We start from the raw sequence: 19,360 nt of genomic DNA on the forward strand, positions 1-19,360 counted from the left end.
CCACTCATCCACTCACTCACAACACTCTGACTTGACGCACACACGGACACGAGCAGGCTCGCAGACACACTCCCTCACTCAGTCTGTCTCAGTTCCACTTGTTTTGTTTCATTCATTCATTCATTCATCCATCCATCCATTCAGTCAGTCTCTCTTGTCATCCCACTCTGCAGCATCTCACTTTCCCCAACTCTCCATCCCTCTCTCCCCCTCCTCCCACAACTCCGTGCCTGTTCTCCCCCAGCTCTCACCCATTCTTTCCCTCCACACATGTCTTTGTCCTGTATTTCAAATTCGACTTCCTCCCCTCCCTCACTTCCTCTCTCATTTTCTCCTCTCCCTATCGCTCGCTTTCCCTCTCTTTGATCCCCGTCGAGTAGAAGAGCCACCAGGCAGGCGAACGGCTCCCGCTCCCATTGTGCATGGTGTGCAGAGTGATCAGCGAGTAGCGCAGTGTGCAGCAGCAGCAGGGCGTACAGTACTGTGTGTTTTTACTGCATGGCTGTAAACAGCAGTAGTAAAGGCTGCTGCTGCTGCTGCTGCTGCCACTGGCTCCCTCACACTTGATGCCATGGCTATCATGAGCCATTTCAGTGACAAACGACGGAGTCATCTATCAAATCTTTGTCACACCAAGTCTACAGAGGGAAAATGCAACACAATATTTATAAATTAAACATGCCACAGGCTGATAATCAGATTAAAGCTGGTCGCTCTCATAAACGTGACACCATTTTTTATGTGGCACCGATCGGGGCTCGCTGATATGCAATATGGGAAAAAAAAGATTGTGGTGTTCAAATTTAAGACTAATGGAAGACACACAGGGTCACAAATATAAGAATATATCTATTGTCCAACCATAAGATTACATTTCTATGAGGCATCTTTATATTTGTCTTTTTTTTAAAACAAATAACTACTGTAAATGGTGCAAAAATGAAACTGAAGGCTTTCACAGTTAATACCAGCAAATGGAAAACAATCTTATTTCATATGAGCTGTTCTTTTTACAGGAGTGAAATCTCCACTAAGGCTCAGCATGTCAACACTTTTTCCCGGCAGGTAGTCACTCTTTATGCCCACTATATTTTCTAACCTTTTAAAGGAACAAAATGAAACAGTCACGTTGACATCTCACTCGGATGTTTGTTCACGAGTTTTATTCTGACATTTACAGTCCCTTTAATTTCCACGTGGTCGCAGAAAAAAAACGCACCTCACTCCGAGGTTCACGGTATCTTCCCCTTTATTTCAAATACATTCTTTATGGCTTCGGATTAAAACACTTCTGCCAAGAGACAGGGTCAATTAATTGGACTTCACTTCTGTACATTCAGGGGATACATTTCATTACTTGAATGGGAGGACACTCCTTGTTTCTCTTCCCTCTATGGATTGATGGAAATGAGATGAAGCTGACCCCGGACCCCTCCACAGAATAGCACTAACAATTCTCTGACCTCATTTTTTAACAAAAAGGAAAAATGTCTCCAATCCTCCCCACTGTGGTTTTTCGGCACACTAGACCATGACAAGCAGTGACGGGAAATCACATCCATTACAGATGATTATTACTGAAATATTTGACATTACCACTTCTCATCTCTCTAACTCATAACATTCAGCGCGGGGTATATAATTACCTAAGTGGAGAGTGTGTTTAATCTTGCTTTGATATAACCTCATAGATGTCAAGCAATTGTAGTGATGTTTGAAATTGAACTTGTGTAACGTGAGAGGAAAACCAGGTGATAAAAGTAAAGGCCTGTCAGTGGCTTCCCTTTGCTTTGTTATACAGCCGGGGCATCTTGAATTATTCACATTGCTTGTGTGTCTGTTTGAGTGTGTGTTTGCCCACATGCGTGTGTGTGTTATCTTTCAATCTGTCATTCATTTAATCCTCAGAATTCTGCAAACACCCACACACTTATATTATTATACAGGAACCATAAACACTCATCTGTTTATGAATGATACACACAAATATAATTAAAAAGAAAAAAATGATAAACACACATCCATTCAGAAAAAAAAGGCTACAAATGTTCTACCACCCTCATGTGTGTTCAGACATAAATATCAGTAAGGTCAAATGCACTCAAGTGGAAAGGCCAGTGTCTGGGGATCTTGCATCAGAATGTGCTGGGTATTATTCCAGTATGCCTAACTGGCCTATATTAACTCCACTTGAATGGTTTTGTAAGGACACTGCACAGTTTGTCTGCCCACTGCAAATGCTTGTTGAATATAAGTATTTACTTTAAAGCAGCCCAAGGAGCGAGGATACTTCATTTCTCCACCTCAACACCTGACGACTAAAACAACGTGGCCTGGCCCGTCCCTTCCGCTACCAAGTTAATTATAACAACACATAACTTACTGGATTCAATGTCTTTGTAAATGGTGTCATGTAATTGCTTTTTTTCCCCCACAAATCCTCTGTCAAGATGTCCTTTCAACACACGACCTGGGGGATTATTTTACTGTGTTTGTTTTAATAGGCATCATGTCTCACTCCTCAACCTTTTATATGCATCCAGAGTCTCTGAGGGCTTTGTTCTCAGGGAAAATTGTTTCAATATCAGAGCACTGTCAATGCTGTGCAATCATCTAAGAATAAACATGCATGCGCACTGTGCATTTACATAATGTACTGTACATTCATGAATGAAATGTTTGGCTGATTGTTGTTTTTATTTTTTCTCTCTCCCGCTCTCTTTAACAAGCACTGAGATTGAAATCAGGAACAAATTGGATGGAAGATTCTCAGCAGATGTGAAGAGACGGTAGAAATAAGTGTCTGAATATTCAGACATGAGAAGAATCATTAACAAATACGGGTTTTAATAATAACGTTAAACCAATGAATTTCCTTAATCCGTGCCGAGCCAGCTACAGTGTTGCTCTACTCTGCTTGCACCAGCGCTTCCATTAATTCCCTCATTGATTGGCCAGACACTGGGATCACCTAGCCAGATCTAAATCAGTCACTAATTAAAAGAGCGAGATGACAAGCAGCCGACACTGCAGCCCTTCAGGACCTTAAAGGTGAAACATTCTGTAACAGCCACAAACTAGGAAGCTGCTCGAGACTCTCGGCAGAAAAGATAAACACACCTAACTCTTGTTAATCTTATTCTGAGAATAAACAGATTAAACTGGTGTAGGAAACCTCTGATAACTATGGCGCCTTTGTACAAGGTCACACACACAGGCTGGTGCAAACACACACACACACACGCACACAATCACAAGAGGACATGTACAACGTTGACACGCTTAGATGAGTGTGTACAGTTAGTCTGTCACATTTACACGAGCGCACACAAGCATTTAACAAATTTTAAAAACGAGAGGGAAATGGTAAGCCGGTCTCTTTCAGTAGCAGGTGTCACATGTCGCCATATTCTGTCTGCTTAGAATCAAACGCTGCATGACAATGCTGGGTGCAGGTTTGAGCTGCATTCACAGCACATCTGGCTCTGCCCCCGCTCATAACCAAAGGTGTTAGAAACACTTCTGTCAGCCTATCCTATAAACGCTGGCGGATCAGTGTGGCTCAGGAAGTGAACTCCCATGCAGACAGGAGCCCAACAGGGGAGAGGAATTTGAGGCTCGAGACCAGTGAAGAATTCTCCGATGATTCTCCAGAGTAAGAGGTGGTGGAAGGTTAGTGAAGGGAATGTCAGAACCCACAGTGTTGTCTTCACACAGCCAAATCCAGAGGCCCACTCGTCCTGTGATGTTTGTTTCTCAGAAGTGAATATGAAATACCTGTCTTCTCCAGTATTTCTCCCAAAGCCTTGACACATGAAGCTTCAGCAGCTCATCAGAGAGGTGTTCCACTAGTCTGAGATCGCCACGGCCTCTTTATCATGGCTTCACGTCACATCATACTTTACAGAACGCAATTATGAGCAGCCTCGGGGGGAAAAAATGTTCATGCCATGAGGTATCAGAAATTTCTGACAGCTACGACTTTCTACCCAGAAAGAAAGACGAGGGGAAAAAAACAAGTGGCAAAATGCCTGCGAAGCCACCACTGAAAGTAGTCACACCAAAATAAAATCATATCTTAACACTCGTACTGTAAATTCAGCTTATTAAAACAGAGCTTTACACTGTTTCTCTGCGGTTTCACTTGTAATGAATATGTAGAACATGAATGTAGCTAATTTAAGCCTCATTTAGCTCATCAGCTGTGGTGACTAAACATCTTGGATGAGGTCCGAGTACACAGAATGGTCTTACTGTGTTTGATGACTCAACATTATTGAGTCAGAAGGAACACACGTGTGCGGGATCAATGCATGCACACACATATGTACTCACAGAAACTGGTCAATCTTCACAAGTACCCCCTGCACAGTTCTGTGATCAGCAGACGTAATATTTGCTTATGGATCACGCAGAGCACCCAGTGCCAGTGATTGATCTGCTCGCTATTTCCCGTCACTGCTCAGTGCAAAATGTGCGTGTTTATATTTCAAAACGCTGCAGCCTCTGATAGAGAACATGCCACGGTTAACACTGAACCGATCACATAACAATCAACGTGATCAGCACCAGGCCAAGGATGGGGTCATTTATTGGCCTGTTTCCAAGGAAAAAAGTAGATTGTAATTGCTATTACATAATTGAAAAGAGTGCATTCACTCCTAATCACCTTTCAGTAGACAGACTGAAGAAGAAATTCAAAGTGAAAACTGTCTGAATTTGAATAATGAAGCTTCACAACCTGAATGGAGAACAAATTAATCCTGACCCTGAATCAGATTACCTGCATTCCACATGCAGTGTACATTTTGTTCTTTTCAGTGTCAAAAAACCAGGAGAGGGTCTGCAAGACTCGTCTCGGATCACAGGGCCTAGTTTTGGACGCTGGAGCAATTTACATGCAGAAATGATGCACTTTAAAACAAGTCTAGCAACATCAAACCATCTTCATCCGAGGCTTTCTTCCATCTCTGCACCGATGTTCTTTATTCCATCCTTGTCTTCCCCTCCACATTGTACTATAGATAACACGCTGTGCAAATTCCATTCAGGTACAAACGCGCATATTTGCATTTGTAACAGCTGTATAGTCGGGCCCCCTGTTTAGGAAGGAAATTCCTATTCAAACCCAAAAGAGAAATAAAGCAATGCTATTTTTATAGTGATAAGGCAATAAAACAGGTTCAACTTTGCACCTGGTACTGGCACGCAGTAAATCCGGCACAGTCACTCCAGTACAAAGACTGCTATAAATGCCGGCTCCTAGGCTCTTCGAGAAGAGAATGGCGAAGGGTTTTAACAAAGACGGCCCTACATGGAACGCGGGGAAGTCTCACAGATCAGGAGGCATGACACAGCAGCCCAGGGTGACACGCGACATGGGCCGCAGACACCGGCTAACATAGTTTTTATAAATGCCCCCATATCCTCTTTTTAATAACCACTTATGCTGTCATTTCCTGACCCATCCATCATCGTGTAGGTCCGCACCACACTGCTGCAAACGGCCGCGTGCCGCAAAATGTTCCTGCACATCTCATCATATGCTTTCATTGCTTCTCCTCATCCTCCTTTCCTCTGTGTGTATGTGTGTGTGTGTGTGTGTGCATGTTGTGTGTGCATGTAGTGTGTGCATATACTGTAGTATGCAGTCAGATGAATATATACAGTACAGTATATATATATGTGTGGATCCCATGGGTGAGATCCCAAGGACCCCTCTCATCAACCCTTGTGTGTGTGCTAGTGTGGAAATATGCCATTCGTTGTTCATTCTGTGTGTATTTTTGGGTATGCTCTTTGTGTGTGTGTGTGTGTGTGTGTGTGTGTGTGTGTGTGTGTGTGTGATTGCATACCCAAGAGTATTTGCCTGAATGTACTTTTTGAGTGTGTGTGACTGTGTATTGCATGCAGCCATGTGAAGCATGCATGCCTGCTAGCTGCCTCCAGACTTGTATTCCCAAAACAAGCCGCAGGGCTTTGGGCTTTGGGCTCAGGTTTGTGTGTGTGTGTGTGTGTGTACGTGCGCACCTGTTTGATAGAGGCTGTGTGCAAGGAATGATCACTAAATTCTCCCTCATTGCTGTGTGTGTTTCTACCTGTTTGTGTGATTCTGTTTATGAATGTGTCCGTCTTCCCGCCTGTCCATCTGTCTGTCTGCTCATATCGCCACCTGTTTGTTGAATGACTTCCTGTTATTCCATCTACACTGTGTGCTTGACTGTCTTTGCTTTAGTCCTGCTCCAGAGTCGGGCTGTAACTGCACCGCAGGGTTGCCAAACCACAGCAGCTGCTACTTCACTGAAGAGAAACCCTCAGATATGCTGCCCAGCTGATATTTAAGTAATTCCCTACGTTTCTAAGGCATAATTTTGTTTTGATATTGATTATCATCACACTGAACCATTAAACTGCATTTCATCACTGCCAAAGAAGACCTCTTACCTCTCCCATCAACAGTGCCATTCAGCGTTTGATTGACATCTCTCATGCGACACAAATGAAGCCCAGATTCTCATCGTGGAAGTAAATCATTTCAGATTTTTCTGCAACTTGTCATGAGGAAGTGCATCATAATGTCACTATTACGTCCAATTAGTGGTAGGTGCTTAGAGTTGTCACTGAAAGCTCGGCAGCTGTGACAGAACACATCGGCAGAGATTTGCTCTACCTTCACTAATGTTGATAAGAAATTTGTTTTTCTAATGTTGATGAGCAGATACTTCTATTTAACGTGTTTCAAGTCGAAGAATATTTAATTTCGCATTGGTTTTAACTTGAAACTTAAATAAATGCAGAAGATTCTTCTCTGCTAATGATACCCATCTACTTGCATGGCTGCAAATAACTACTTTTCCTGTCTGCTAAGCTGCATATAATCATAAGCTAAATGAAATGTGGGGGGGAAAAAACCTCAGGCTTATGCCCTGAGAGTCATGGAGGTGCTGGCAGCAATCCCAGCAGACTTTAGGCAAGAGGTGGGGTACACCGTGGACAGGTCGCCGGGGCCAGGGCCAACATGTTGACACAAACAACCATTCACACTCACACCTCACCCCAATCTGTCTTTAGACTGTGGGAGGAAACCGGAGAAACGCATGACACAGGGAAAACATGCAAACTCCACACAGAAGGAACCCTGCTGAACCTTCTTGCTGTGAGGCGACGGTTCTAACCACTGCACCACCGTGCCACTAGGCAGAATGTGTTCATTACAATTTTCCAGTGTCTAATGTGTGGTCCTCAAATGTCTTTTTCTGTCCCACCTACAGACAACATCCCAAAGATAATCTCGAGAAGCAGAGAGAAGAAAAAAAACTCGGAGATTGGAGAAGCTGAGAATATTTGAGATTGAATATTTTATTTTGACAAAAATAATTAAGCAATAATCAAAACCATCGCTAATTATTTTTATGCTGATTGACATACTAATAAACTAATTAATCAACTAATTAGCTCCAGTGTAATTGAGACCTAACACATTTTGTGTTTCCTCAGTTTACCCAGATGTTTCCAAAAGGGTCGGCAGCAATGAAACATGACTTTGTCGCTTTTCTGTTTTTACACTTTAACACAGGCCACAATTGTTGTTTCTGTTGACACTTTATGGTTAATTTTGTATTTTCAGTTACAGATGTGTGAAATCGCATAGTGACTGATTCAAGTTTCATGTCGAGCAATTACTGAAACTGAACAGCTACATTCATCTCTTTTTTATGTCTGAAAGGCCACTTCTTTCCCAAAAAGTCACTTCATGCATTAAATGACCTTATGATTGCACTGAAGTATTTAATTTAGACTTCAGTTGACTTGAGGCTGCAGAGCAGAATCAATGTGATGAATTGTGTCCCCTGCTGATTTCAGAGGACAATTCTTCCTGAAATAATAGATTTATTTAACGAGCCCTTGTTATCAGAGAAAATATAGATTTGTGGTTAATGGTTTTGACGTAGTTGTAGCTGTGACAAAGCCTCCCAAGGAATTTAAATAAAAACCCAAATACCACAGTCAGATAATTGGTCAAAAACATCCCACCTCACATGACACCCCACACCCCCCACATGTATTCAATTCTGGGCATGCCACTGCTCCAGGCCAAAGTGAATATGCAACACGTTTATCGATACGAGCCGTAGAAGAGTCCAGAGGAGAACACCGGCAGAGGGGAGTACTGTAATCGCTCCAAAACACCAGCCTCTGATCTCGTTAAAGACTAATTGATGTTCTATGTTAACGAGCTTTACCTTAATTAGTGGTATTAAAAAGAACACTGGGTGCAACGTGTGGAGAGGGTGGGAGAGGGGGTTTGGGTGGGCCGCAGGATTGAGGAAACCATCCACTAATGTTGCATCAAACAAATGATGAAAGAGGAGGCGGGCGAACGAGAGGGAAAAGGAAACTGTGCAATCAGGAAGTCACGGGTTGCAGGGGTGAGAGAGAGGAGACGGAACGGATTGAGGCAAGAAGAAACAGGGGGATTGGTAGAAGAAACGGGAGACAAGCGAGGGGGGGGGGGGGTTTGGTTAAGCTTGAAGGTTCTCTGTTCAAAAGTCCACGAATCAATGAGGTGAAATTGATGAGGAGCATTGATGAGGAGCACAGGCAGGGGGGGGAAACAGTGCACACAAATGTTGACTCCAGCCCTCTCATCTCCTCTCCAGTGCCTTCCACCCGTGTCCCTCTGATAGTCAATTCCAGCCGCCTTTCTCTTGCTCTCCCCTCCATTCTGACGCCTCTCTAATCTCTCACCCGGCTCTCCCCTCATGCTTTCTTTTCACCACCTCCTCCTCACACCTTCTCTCATCCCTCTTTCCCTCCACACCTTCTGTCTGTCTCTCTTCACCCACTCCTCCCCCCCCCCCCCCCCCCCCATCTACCCCTACACACAGCTGTTACAGTACAGATCCCTCTCTGGGCAACTGTACGACAGATCGGCACTGCTGACACCGAAGGCAACACTTTAGCCTGACGGGCAGCAGTGCATGCAGTACACTGCTGCAGTACGCCGGTGTGTAAATTTCCCTGGGCTTGCAGTGGCGGGGGGTGGGGGGGTGGGGGGGAGAGAGATGATAAACTGAGTGGAGCATGTCACCTGTGGGCGAAAGAGCTGATTGAAATGGATATCAGCTCGAGAATTCAGCTGAGAGCGGCGATCGAGAGGCAGCAGATGCCTCGGAGAAACGCGAAAAAACAAACAGCACGTTCCAACATTCCAATTCCCAAATGCATTCAGTGGCCTCGCTGTGCAGGCCAATGTATTGGATCCAACAAATCCCAATCACTGCAGCAAAATCTGTGAGAGAAGCAGCCCCCTGCAGCTCAACATATCACTGGGTCAAAATGATGGCCTCAATCCCATGGTGGTCCTCAATGGTGCAAGGCCTTATTTTTCTGAGGAAGGGGGGGGGGGGTGTTGATGGCGGCAGCCGTCATTCACTTCCCCTCTGCTATAAAGTACTGCAAGGCAAGACACAAAAGTTACATGAGCACCAAAAGAGGGTGCAAATTTAGGAATCTAGCTACAAAGTACACACTCTCTCACCAAGCTGGAAACACACACACACACACACACACACACACACACACACACACACACACACACACACACACACACACACACACACACACCCTGCCTGTTCCAGCTGTCTGAGACTGTTTGAGGCAAGTCAGCCCATTGGGGGGAAGATTCCTCGGTGGAGGGATAACAGTGTGATATACGCCCAAATATTCAGCGTATCGGGATATAAATAGATCAGTGGTGGGGGGGGTGTGGGGGGGGGGAACTGATCGGCAATCTTGCGGGCTTAGCGGAACACAAACACACTAACATTGACCACGCAGCCTGAGAAAATGAGCATCAACAGATATGATCACCTCAGTTAATACATCCGCAGCAGCAGCAGCAGCAGCAGCAGCAGCAGCAGAGTGAGGGGGGGGGGGGGGGGGGGGGGGGACTGCAGCCAGTGTTTAAAGACTTAAACGGAACCAAAAACTCTGTCTTTATTAATAATGCATGGAAAATTCCTGGCAGACAAAATCATAGCCCAAAGCTTTCGTCCATATGATTAATTGAACCACCGGTAATCTGTGTATATGTGTGTGTGTGTATCAGTGGAGCATCTATCCCGGTTGTTGCTGCTGCTGCTGCTGCTGCTGCTGCTGCTGCTGCTGTGAGGAACCTATGCGTGAAGGGGCTAAAGAGGCTTGTGAGTTTCCAGGCGCAGCAATGACAGAGGGGTCAAAGCCCCGGTGCGCCGGCCGTTTCCACCTCTCCATCCCCCGGCCATCCATCCATCCATCCGTCCATCCATCCATCCATCTCTCCATCACGAGCAGCGGCCGCGCAGATGCCGACACCCGAGCCCCTTATTCCCGTCTCAATGACGCGTAGCACCCTCTCACTGCCCGAGCCGCAATTAATCTAAGCAGTTACAGAGTCAGTGTGCGTGAGTGTGTGAGTGAGTGTGTGAGTGAGTGTGTGTGTGAGTGTGAGTGTGTGTGTATGGAAGAAAAAATGCCTCTGCACCGCAAATGTCATTAAAATAAATGCACTTACTGTTTTTCACCAGCCTGTCCCCCCTCTCTTCCTGCGTCCCTCCATCCTTTTTCACATCCTTCCTTTTTGAGGTATCCGTTTTGCGGGTGTCCCCCGCCGCCGCCTCCGCCGCCGCCGCCGCTACTGCTGCCACCGCCGCCGCCACCGCCACGCACGCCACACACGCACACACACGCAAACACACACACACCCCCACACACACACGCCGGGGAAAATATATATATCTAAATATATATGTGCTCTTCATGTATTCAATTTCTCCGGTCTCTCTCCTCTTACCTCTCTCCCTCCCTCTCTCCTCCTCTCTCACTCTCTCTCCCTCTCTCTCTCTCTCTCTCCCTCTTTCCCTGTTCTTTTGTTAAAATTCAGTATATGCGCCCCGTCACCTAGCAACCGTCAACCTCTCTCTCTCCCTCTCTCTCCCTCTCTCGCCTCCTTCCTCCCTCCCTCCCTCCCTCCATCACTGGCGACACGTGTTGAATGCTAAACTTAGCGGTCCGGAATAAAATTAATAAAGGGATGGACGCTCTATATCTCCCCATTTCTCTGCCTCCCCCCCTCTCTCCCTCTCACTCTCTCGCGTATCATAATGCAATATAAATATTTACTAGAACCACTCAGCCCTCTCATTGCCCCCCCCCCCCACCCCCCACCCACCTCTCCCTTACTCCCTTGCGTCCCTCCGCATTTCCCCTCCCTCCCTCCCCTCCATCTATCCATCCATCCCCGGCTCCCTCCCTGCATCCCTCCCTCTCCTGCCTTTTTTTCCTCCTCCCCTCCTGCCTCCTATCTCCTCTTTCTGCTTCTCCAAGCAAAACGGAGGCGCCACACCAGCATCTGTGGAATCCGCACGTGAGTGTCACCCCTGCCCGGTGCTTCGTTGCATGAAGAAGCTGCAGCGAGCGAGCGTGCGTGCGCGCGTGAGCGAGCGTGTACATGCGTGTGTGTGAATGAGAAATCCATGTGTTGCATGCATGTCAGCGGTCATGTGAGTGCGTGTTTGTGTGCGTGTGCTTGTGTGTGCTTGTGTGTGTGTGTGTGTGTGAGCGCTCCGGCTTGCAGAGAGTTGCAGGAACATGCAGCATCACACAACACTGCAGTAAGAGTGAACTCCTTGTGTTTTGGCTTCAGAGCTGAAATTAAATATTTATACCAAAGTAACTTTTGTAACCATTTGTTGAAGAGAAATGCAACAGTAGGCTGTGCTAAATTACTGTAGGCTACATATTTGTTTACCATTCTCTTTTATCCAAAAGTGGATCTCGGGGGTGGCTGAGTGCATTCAAATGGGGATGTGTTGTTGTTTTTCTCTCTGTCTTCCTTTGCCTTTTTTCATCTTTCCTGTGTGTGTAATCTGGGATCAGCACCAATCAATGGAGCAATATTTAGCCTCCGATCATCAGCTGACACTCACACTAAAGGATCTATTAATTGAGGTTTAACCTTTTCAGCAAACCTTGGGTTGTCTTCCACAGTCACACTCCAAGAAGTACACATCAGAGTGAGAATGTGGAATATCATCTGCTTTAAGGGGCAAAGGTCTCACTGTATTGATGGAAATGTGTCATTACCCTGAAGGTTCGGTAAATGATCACCAATATGAGACAGACACCAAGGTGCACACACATGCAACCGTACACAAGTTGCAGTATAGATGTGTGTGTGTGTGTGTGTGTGTGTGTGTGTGTGTGTGTGTGTGTGTGTGTGTGTGTGCTCAGATCAACACCCAGAGGCGATGTCCCCTTTATCAGACTTTGTGAGATCTGTCCTGAGGAAACCGCATCACTCTCACAAACTCAGTCATCATTATACTCGCCCACTAGGTCACTACAGAGTGTGTGTGTGTGCGTGTGTGTGTGTGTGTGTGTGTGTGTGTGTGTGTGTGTGTGTGTGTGTGTGTGTGTGTGTGTGTGTGTGTGTGTGTGTGTGTGCGTGTGTGTGTGTGTGTACGTGTGTGTGTGTGTGCGTGCATGCGTGCGTGTGTGCATGCGTGCGTGTGTACTCCAATTACACTCTGATTTGTGTGATGTCCTTTTTACAAGTCCATTTCACTCGAATTGACAAAAGATCCATGTTTTCTCACGTGCTTTCTTTCTGGTGTCTGGTTCAACATTTGATTTCTATCCAAAGAGGAAAAGGTTATTTGATTTGTGCTTCCCACACAGAACTGAAAAAATCCAACAGCAAGACTTCTATCCAGAATCAGTGTCCTCGTTACTCTGGATATATCGAACTGTCTGTGAGCAGTTTTCACTTTTTGTGTTTTCACAGTAGAAAGTAGTTGAATGAAAAGCTCTCGACAGCAAGTAAGAACTGTTACAGACAGACGTCTCAGAATCTGGGAAAATAAATCTATCTGCATGTTTCTGCGAGTGGGTGAACTCACTCTTGTGTGCGTTCACATTGCCTCCAAACACGAGTCTCAATCTCTTTTGTCAATCCCAAGGTGATAGATTTAGCCCGACCAACAAATGCAAAAAAATGTTTTGTGTAAAATGAGTCAAGTAGTAAAACCTTGTATATGAAAGGCTGGGAGGATGTTTGCCTTTTTTTGAAATCTGAAACAATTAAAGCGAGGGTTGGTAATTACGGAAAAAAGCAGGCTACACAAAATGCGCACTGCCTGAAAACTGCAAGAAAACAACTTTTAAGTGATTCGCTCGCTAACGACTATCGTTGTTTTTCAGACGACTTTACTATACTTGATGGTTAGTGGAGCATTAAAGGGATAGTTCACCCAAAAATGAAAATTCACTCATCATACGAGGTAATTTACAAATTTAAAGACATGGTGTCAATGACCTTGTTTCAAGACAAAATTTGAATGCCGGGGCTTATGGACACTTGGATGAAACCACAGGAGCAGTATGGAGGCATTTAATCTTTGTTTCTGTTGTTTTTTACGTTTTAAGAATTGGTCACCATTGACTTCAATTGTATTGGATTTGGCTGCAATGCTGTTTATCCATAAAACTCCAAAAGTGTTGTGGACTCAAACACTTCACCCGTGAGAAGCTAATGAGTGAATTTCCATTTTTGAGTGAACTATCCCTTTAAGATAATTTCAACAAATAAAATAAAAAGTGTTTCAGAAACAAATCACCACCCCTCCCTTTAATCGACTATCAAAATAGTTACACAAACATCGACACACACTCTCAGTCACCAGCAGTGCCCACATGGTCATTTTCATCCCGCATGTTTTGTGATTGTGTTATGCTGCACTGGAGACCAACAATTAAACTTAGAAACTGCTGCCATTACTCGACATGTACACTGATCTGTGGCCGGTTTTAGAAATGGGCCCATATGGTAATAAAGGTTAGGATGATCTGTGCGTCCTGGCCCAGTGATTAGACTCCAGATGGTGTAGGGAAGACTGGTGCCCGCCGATCCCAGCCCATATGATCTGTGATAAAGGATCCATGTCTGGTTCAGTGGTGCGTTCAATGTCGCTGCAGTGGTATTAATAGGCCAGATACACATCGGCTATTCATATTGTCTGCTACAGGAGAAGGTGAACCACCCGCTGTACTCTTCATATTCCTCTTGTTATCTGTATTGGCCACATGCATTCATCTTCATTTGCATTCATCAATCAATTCATCATCACAGCTTGCCCCTTTGCTCCTCTCCCTCTTTTCGGTGGCGGTCTCTCTGGTTTGCCTTTGGGCCTATAGAAATATTGGAATGGTAACATTAGGGTTTATGAGGCATGTGATGGCATGCGTCATCACTGTATTTACTCCACAGTGTGCGTCGGTACGCTCCCATAGCACACACCGGCCTGTAGTGTATGAATAGGTTTACACACGTGCAGGGGGGTGTGTTCCTGTTGTGGTTAATAAAGGCCGAACGAATGATTGAAGCTTTGTATGTTTTTCCCTTTTCCACGTACCGTCTGTGAGAGTATGTGAGCGTGTGTGTGTGTGTTTGAGTGTGTGTGTGTGTGTGTGTGTGGTTGAGAGACAGTTTGATTTTGGTTGTTTGGTCTAATCTGATGTGACTGCCCACCACTATCTCTATTTACGCATCTGTTTGGCTCTCAGCGAACAATCAAACAATACAGTCTTCCCTCTCTCCCTCTCCCTCTCTCACGGTCTCTCTCAAACACACACACACACACACACACACACACACACATAAATGAGTATGTTTTTTCATTACAAATGTCTGAAAAGATCATCGAAATAGTTGCAATAAATCTTTATACACGATTAATCTTTTTAGTATCTTCTCTTATTTTTACTGACATAATGACAACAGATGCAAAATTAATTCACTTCGTTATTGATTTCTGTTTCTGGGGGAAATGTTTCCCTGATAAAAGCAACTTCACTTATTTCTGCAACTAACAATTATTTCCATTACTGATCAATCTGTTAATCATTCTCTTGACCAGTTCATTCATTGTTCAGCCTCAATCTCCAAAAGTAGTCAATAATTTCCTTAGGTTGCCTGAGCCCAAGGTAACAGAAACAAAAAGAGTCAGTTCACAATAACATCCATGTATGTATATATAGATACATATATATCAATAATTAATTGATAATTACAATATTCGCCATGAACAATCCAGCAGTTGTTGCAGCTCTGTTTCCTGTGATACTGATATAGGTTCACCACCTGTTGATTAAACTTACAGTGTGATGTTTAACCTCCTCTGCCAAAGACATTTAAACACTAACAGACCAATGCATCAATGGTGGGATGTAAATGTAAAATAGTTGTGTAATACATAATACTCTTAGGACTCTTAGGAGGCATTTCTCTGCATTGAGTATTACTTTGGTTACTAAGGCGCTTAGGGAAATGTCAACTTCACTGATATTGAGATTCTGAATACTTCCACCACACTTCTACCACTGTCCTGTATTCATGTGCGAGAGAGGGTGAGATCCACCATCTGTGGCTTGTAGACGCTTAATAGCTTTGTTGTCTTTTGTTATTTTAATGAAAAAGTCAGTCCAGAAGGCAAATAATAAACAAGGATGGATGGCCGGTAGCTTCAGCAGCCAACACAATAAACTTAACAAATGCTACTCAAGACTCTGACTATACCCACCACAAACATAACAGATAATTGAGCAGGTTCATACAAGAGCTTTATTATTTTTCAATGACAAAAAAAAAAACAATGGGATTTTTTTCTCTTCTTGGTACAATGCATGTTTGTCTTTTTATTTTGAAAACTCTGACTGACCAAGAAAGGAAGTTGGTTTCCTATAGAAAAAGCAGAAAGTGAAAGTGGAGAGAACAGATGCACAAGCACCTCACGTTTGTCTCGAACATTACGATGCAGGTTTGCAGGCGGTCCTCCAGCGGCCTTTACAGAGAAGACAGGGTTAGAGTCGTAACTTTTCAACCGGTCTGCACCTGATGCAAACACAAGCGAATAAAATAGATTAGAATTTGATTCAAAGTGCAATAAATTAGGCAAATTACAGACAGATAATACACATTTACATAATTTTTCTTTAATCATGTCCCACTGAAAGAGAAGAGATATACAAGACAGAGGTAAATCACATTAAGTGAGAGATTGTGGGGTTATGAGAAGGCTTCTATTGCCAGACATGGCAGTAAGTATACCGTACCTGAAGTTTAATATGACATATAATTACACAGGCCAAATTACAGTTCTGAGTGTCACATGGGGGTTCGATCCCCGCAGTGTGGGAGGGATGAACTACTGAATCTGTTCCTTTCATCCGTTTTTCCGATGATAAAAAAGTAATTTCTTTCTTTTAAATTTTCCTTTCTGTTGTTTCCTCTTTCTCTCTGTGTGACTGGAAAGTTGCTCCATCTGGCTTGGATGTCGTTAAACAAACGGGCCTTAAGCCACTGGGCATATTCTGAGACTTCCACATGGTGCGGCTTTCAGCAGCCGTTTGTGAACTCATCAAATTTGAATTCTTTTGGAGAGTACTGGCCTCAAAGCCACTGGGATGACAGTCTGAGCCTGGCTGCACTGGCTAGTATTAACATTAAAGATGTGGAGCTTTGACATGGAGTGAGAAGGTGTGGAGCTTGTTAGATGAGATGGAAACAGGGAGATGGTCCGGGGGATGGGAAAGGAGAGTGAAGGGGGCAATGGAGCGTTGCCATCTTTTTAAAAGCACCAGAGATGCCTTTTCACCTTTCTGTGAATCCCTCCACCTTCATACACCTGTGACTTTACTTTGCATTTGGACAAGGGGCCTATCGCTCTGTTGTCCCTTTCGCTTCCGATCTCGCACACTGGGCAGAAAGTGAAGGAAAGTGCCAATTGAATTTCCTTTCGGTTGCGGTGTGTGGAATAGGAAAAGGTGCAGGGCCACAGTGCACGCCTCTATCTCGCACAGACACTGAAGTCAGCTTTAATCCATTCCTCTGCCCTCACCCTTCCACACACACTTGTCTCCAAATCCCTTCCACTTCATTCCTGGAATAAATTATTAAATTTCTTACTGGTCGGCAGCGTTTTTATTCATCTCAGTGGAGCGCCTCAACTTCTGTCCCCATGGAGAGCCCTGATGAATGTGTTGGGCTCTCACCCTCTGATCATCCCTGCTCCGAACGCCTTAAGATACACACTGGCTGCTGGCTGCCTCAAATGCACACAAGGCCTCTCTCTCCTTCCCTCTCTCCTTCTCTCTCTCTCTCTCTCTCTCTCTCTCTCTCGCTCTCTCTCAGACTCGCAAATACACAAAGGAATAATACAAGCTATAGAATGGATCTGGTTCCTTTATCTTTTTCTTTACACACAAACTCTGTGGAGACAAAAACACATTTTCTCATACTCTGTGGATATGAACTGGCACTGTTGCTCTCTTGTTCGGGTTTAATGATGACATTTAAGAACACTCAACAATTTCAAACAACATCTATAATTCATCCGGGAACATGCGTTCAACAATGTATGGAATTCGGTCTATACTGCTGCGCTCATGAATATGGAGAAAAGCTGCAAATGAATTATTCTTTTTAATAATTGGAGTCTCAGGACCTGATTACCAGAGCAAGAAGCCTGTGTGCATGTGATGGTATGTGTTCGTACGGGTGGGGGGCGTGTGTGTGTATGTGTGTGTGAATGTGTGAGTGAATTAATGAAGGCAATCACACTTGCTCTGGTGCTAAGTTATCATGTTGGGGCACTGCCCTGATTGCCATGGTTGGAACGCTGTCTGGAGCCCCTAACAATGTCGGATAAGACCTCATCTACCTCACTGGCATGCACGTGTGTTTCCCGGTGGGACACAGCTTGACAACATAAGATTGGGATTCGATAAGGATAAGTGAGAGCTCCGTTTCATCCAGGTCACCGAGGGATTCACTTCTAACTTCCAACACAGCAGAAATAAGCACACATACACTCACAGAAACCACCTTCCCCCTGGCGGGCTGTCCTCCAGTGGTATCAATTAAGGAGCTGGCCCAATCAATGTCTTAGCACCAGCCTGATACTCAACTACAAGGAGATTAAGACTAAGCTTACATCTTAACACAGAGGAGCCAGCCACACAAACATATATATATATACAAAGACCCCCCACTCCTGGCACATAAAACACACATTGGATATCACAACAAACAGAGATGTTAGCTCAACCACCAGCCGGCTTTTTGTCTGCTGTGCAGTCGCATCTGGCTGCGTCAGTGCTTTGAGACACTCTCCGAGCAGAGGACAATAATGGAATGTGTACTTTATTTTTTCTCTCCTCTTGTCTCTCCCTTTGCCAGGCTAAAGTCTGACCTAAATACTTCAGTTTTTTTTTTTTTTTTGGATGATTGGACCAAAAACAGATGAGAGGCGTCCAGCGGGCTTGTCGTGATAGTCGAAGAAAGGGAGGGAGGCTGAAGATCCGAGCACAGTCCCAGAGAAAAGGCTGGCACTTACCGCGCTTTTTAACAGTACAACACGTAGCTCATAAACCAGTCAAACCTTATCCTCGCTGACTGCTGAATTCATCGTCTTAAATCTCGCTCAAAGCCTTACCTTTCACCTCGCCGTGAGATGGGAAAGCTGCAGCGTATCAGCGCCGTGCCCTCCACCAAGCCACTTCTAATCCAGGCCCCGGGAGGGAGGGGTCCATCATTCACACGCTCGGAGGGGACACCAGAGGACCTTTGACCTTGGCTTGTGACCACACCTTGAGATTGAAGAGCCAGTAATGCAGCAATGGCAGCCGGCCCACCAGTTAATGATCTGCTTCTTCCTTTTTTCAGCTTAATACAGATCTGCTCACTGCCATCCCCGCACTCACACACACACACACACACTCATATTGTCTTTCTACCAAACACGGGAACAGAATCGAAGCAGGAAACATAGAGGTCAAAGAACGCCTCAGCAGTTTTTTAAAGTGCACCCATTCATTTTTCATTCAATGATGTGAGGGGATGTGATAGGTGTAAGAATCAGGCTGAAGTCCACTCCAATCCCATCATCACCTGCAGGACAGGAAATAAGGACGGGCAGCTCCGAGCTGAAGTAGAGTTTCAAAACGTCTAAGTCAGATGAAGGTAGTGCTCGGCTTCATCAGCTGGATTTTACTCGGGAGCAGCGAAAGATTCATTTTTGTACCACATCACAAAAGTAATAAATTTAGCTGTCACGCTAAAGTTGTGAGATTTTATTGCACACATCAATCATGATTTTAGAATTTAAATTTTTGTAAATTTTTGAGAATGAATAATCAATTTAAGGAAAAAGGAAAATCATCAAGAAGAAAGTTTGAATTCCTGCCCATCCAAAAATGTAATGTAACAAACTAATCCTTAATGAATGAAGCATGAAAACCACACGAATACAGACATTATGCT

The 19,360-nt window shown here is 44.5% G+C and overlaps 1 protein-coding gene across 6 annotated transcripts in view; it reads right to left on the minus strand.

Moving 5' to 3' along the window:
- Nucleotides 1–10,962, minus strand: part of LOC117777361 (glutamate receptor ionotropic, NMDA 2D) — a 49,332-nt gene extending 38,370 nt beyond the window's left edge. For 2 of the 6 annotated variants that reach the window (XM_034612071.1, XM_034612070.1), the window contains exons 1-2: nt 10,835–10,879; nt 10,556–10,681 (exon numbers count right to left, since the gene is read on the minus strand). Coding sequence is in view for 1 of the 6 variants with exons in the window: in XM_034612068.1 (XP_034467959.1) it covers nt 10,556–10,802 (247 nt within the window). In the remaining 5 variants the exon portion in view is untranslated. Of the gene's footprint in view, nt 1–10,555; nt 10,902–10,956 lie in introns of those variants that run through there. The other 4 variants (XM_034612073.1, XM_034612069.1, XM_034612072.1 and 1 more) reach the window with 4 other exon arrangements.
- Nucleotides 10,963–19,360: the final 8,398 nt, after the last annotated feature.

Source organism: Hippoglossus hippoglossus, chromosome 16, assembly GCF_009819705.1.
Source record: "Hippoglossus hippoglossus isolate fHipHip1 chromosome 16, fHipHip1.pri, whole genome shotgun sequence".
NCBI classification, from domain to species: domain Eukaryota; kingdom Metazoa; phylum Chordata; class Actinopteri; order Pleuronectiformes; family Pleuronectidae; genus Hippoglossus; species Hippoglossus hippoglossus.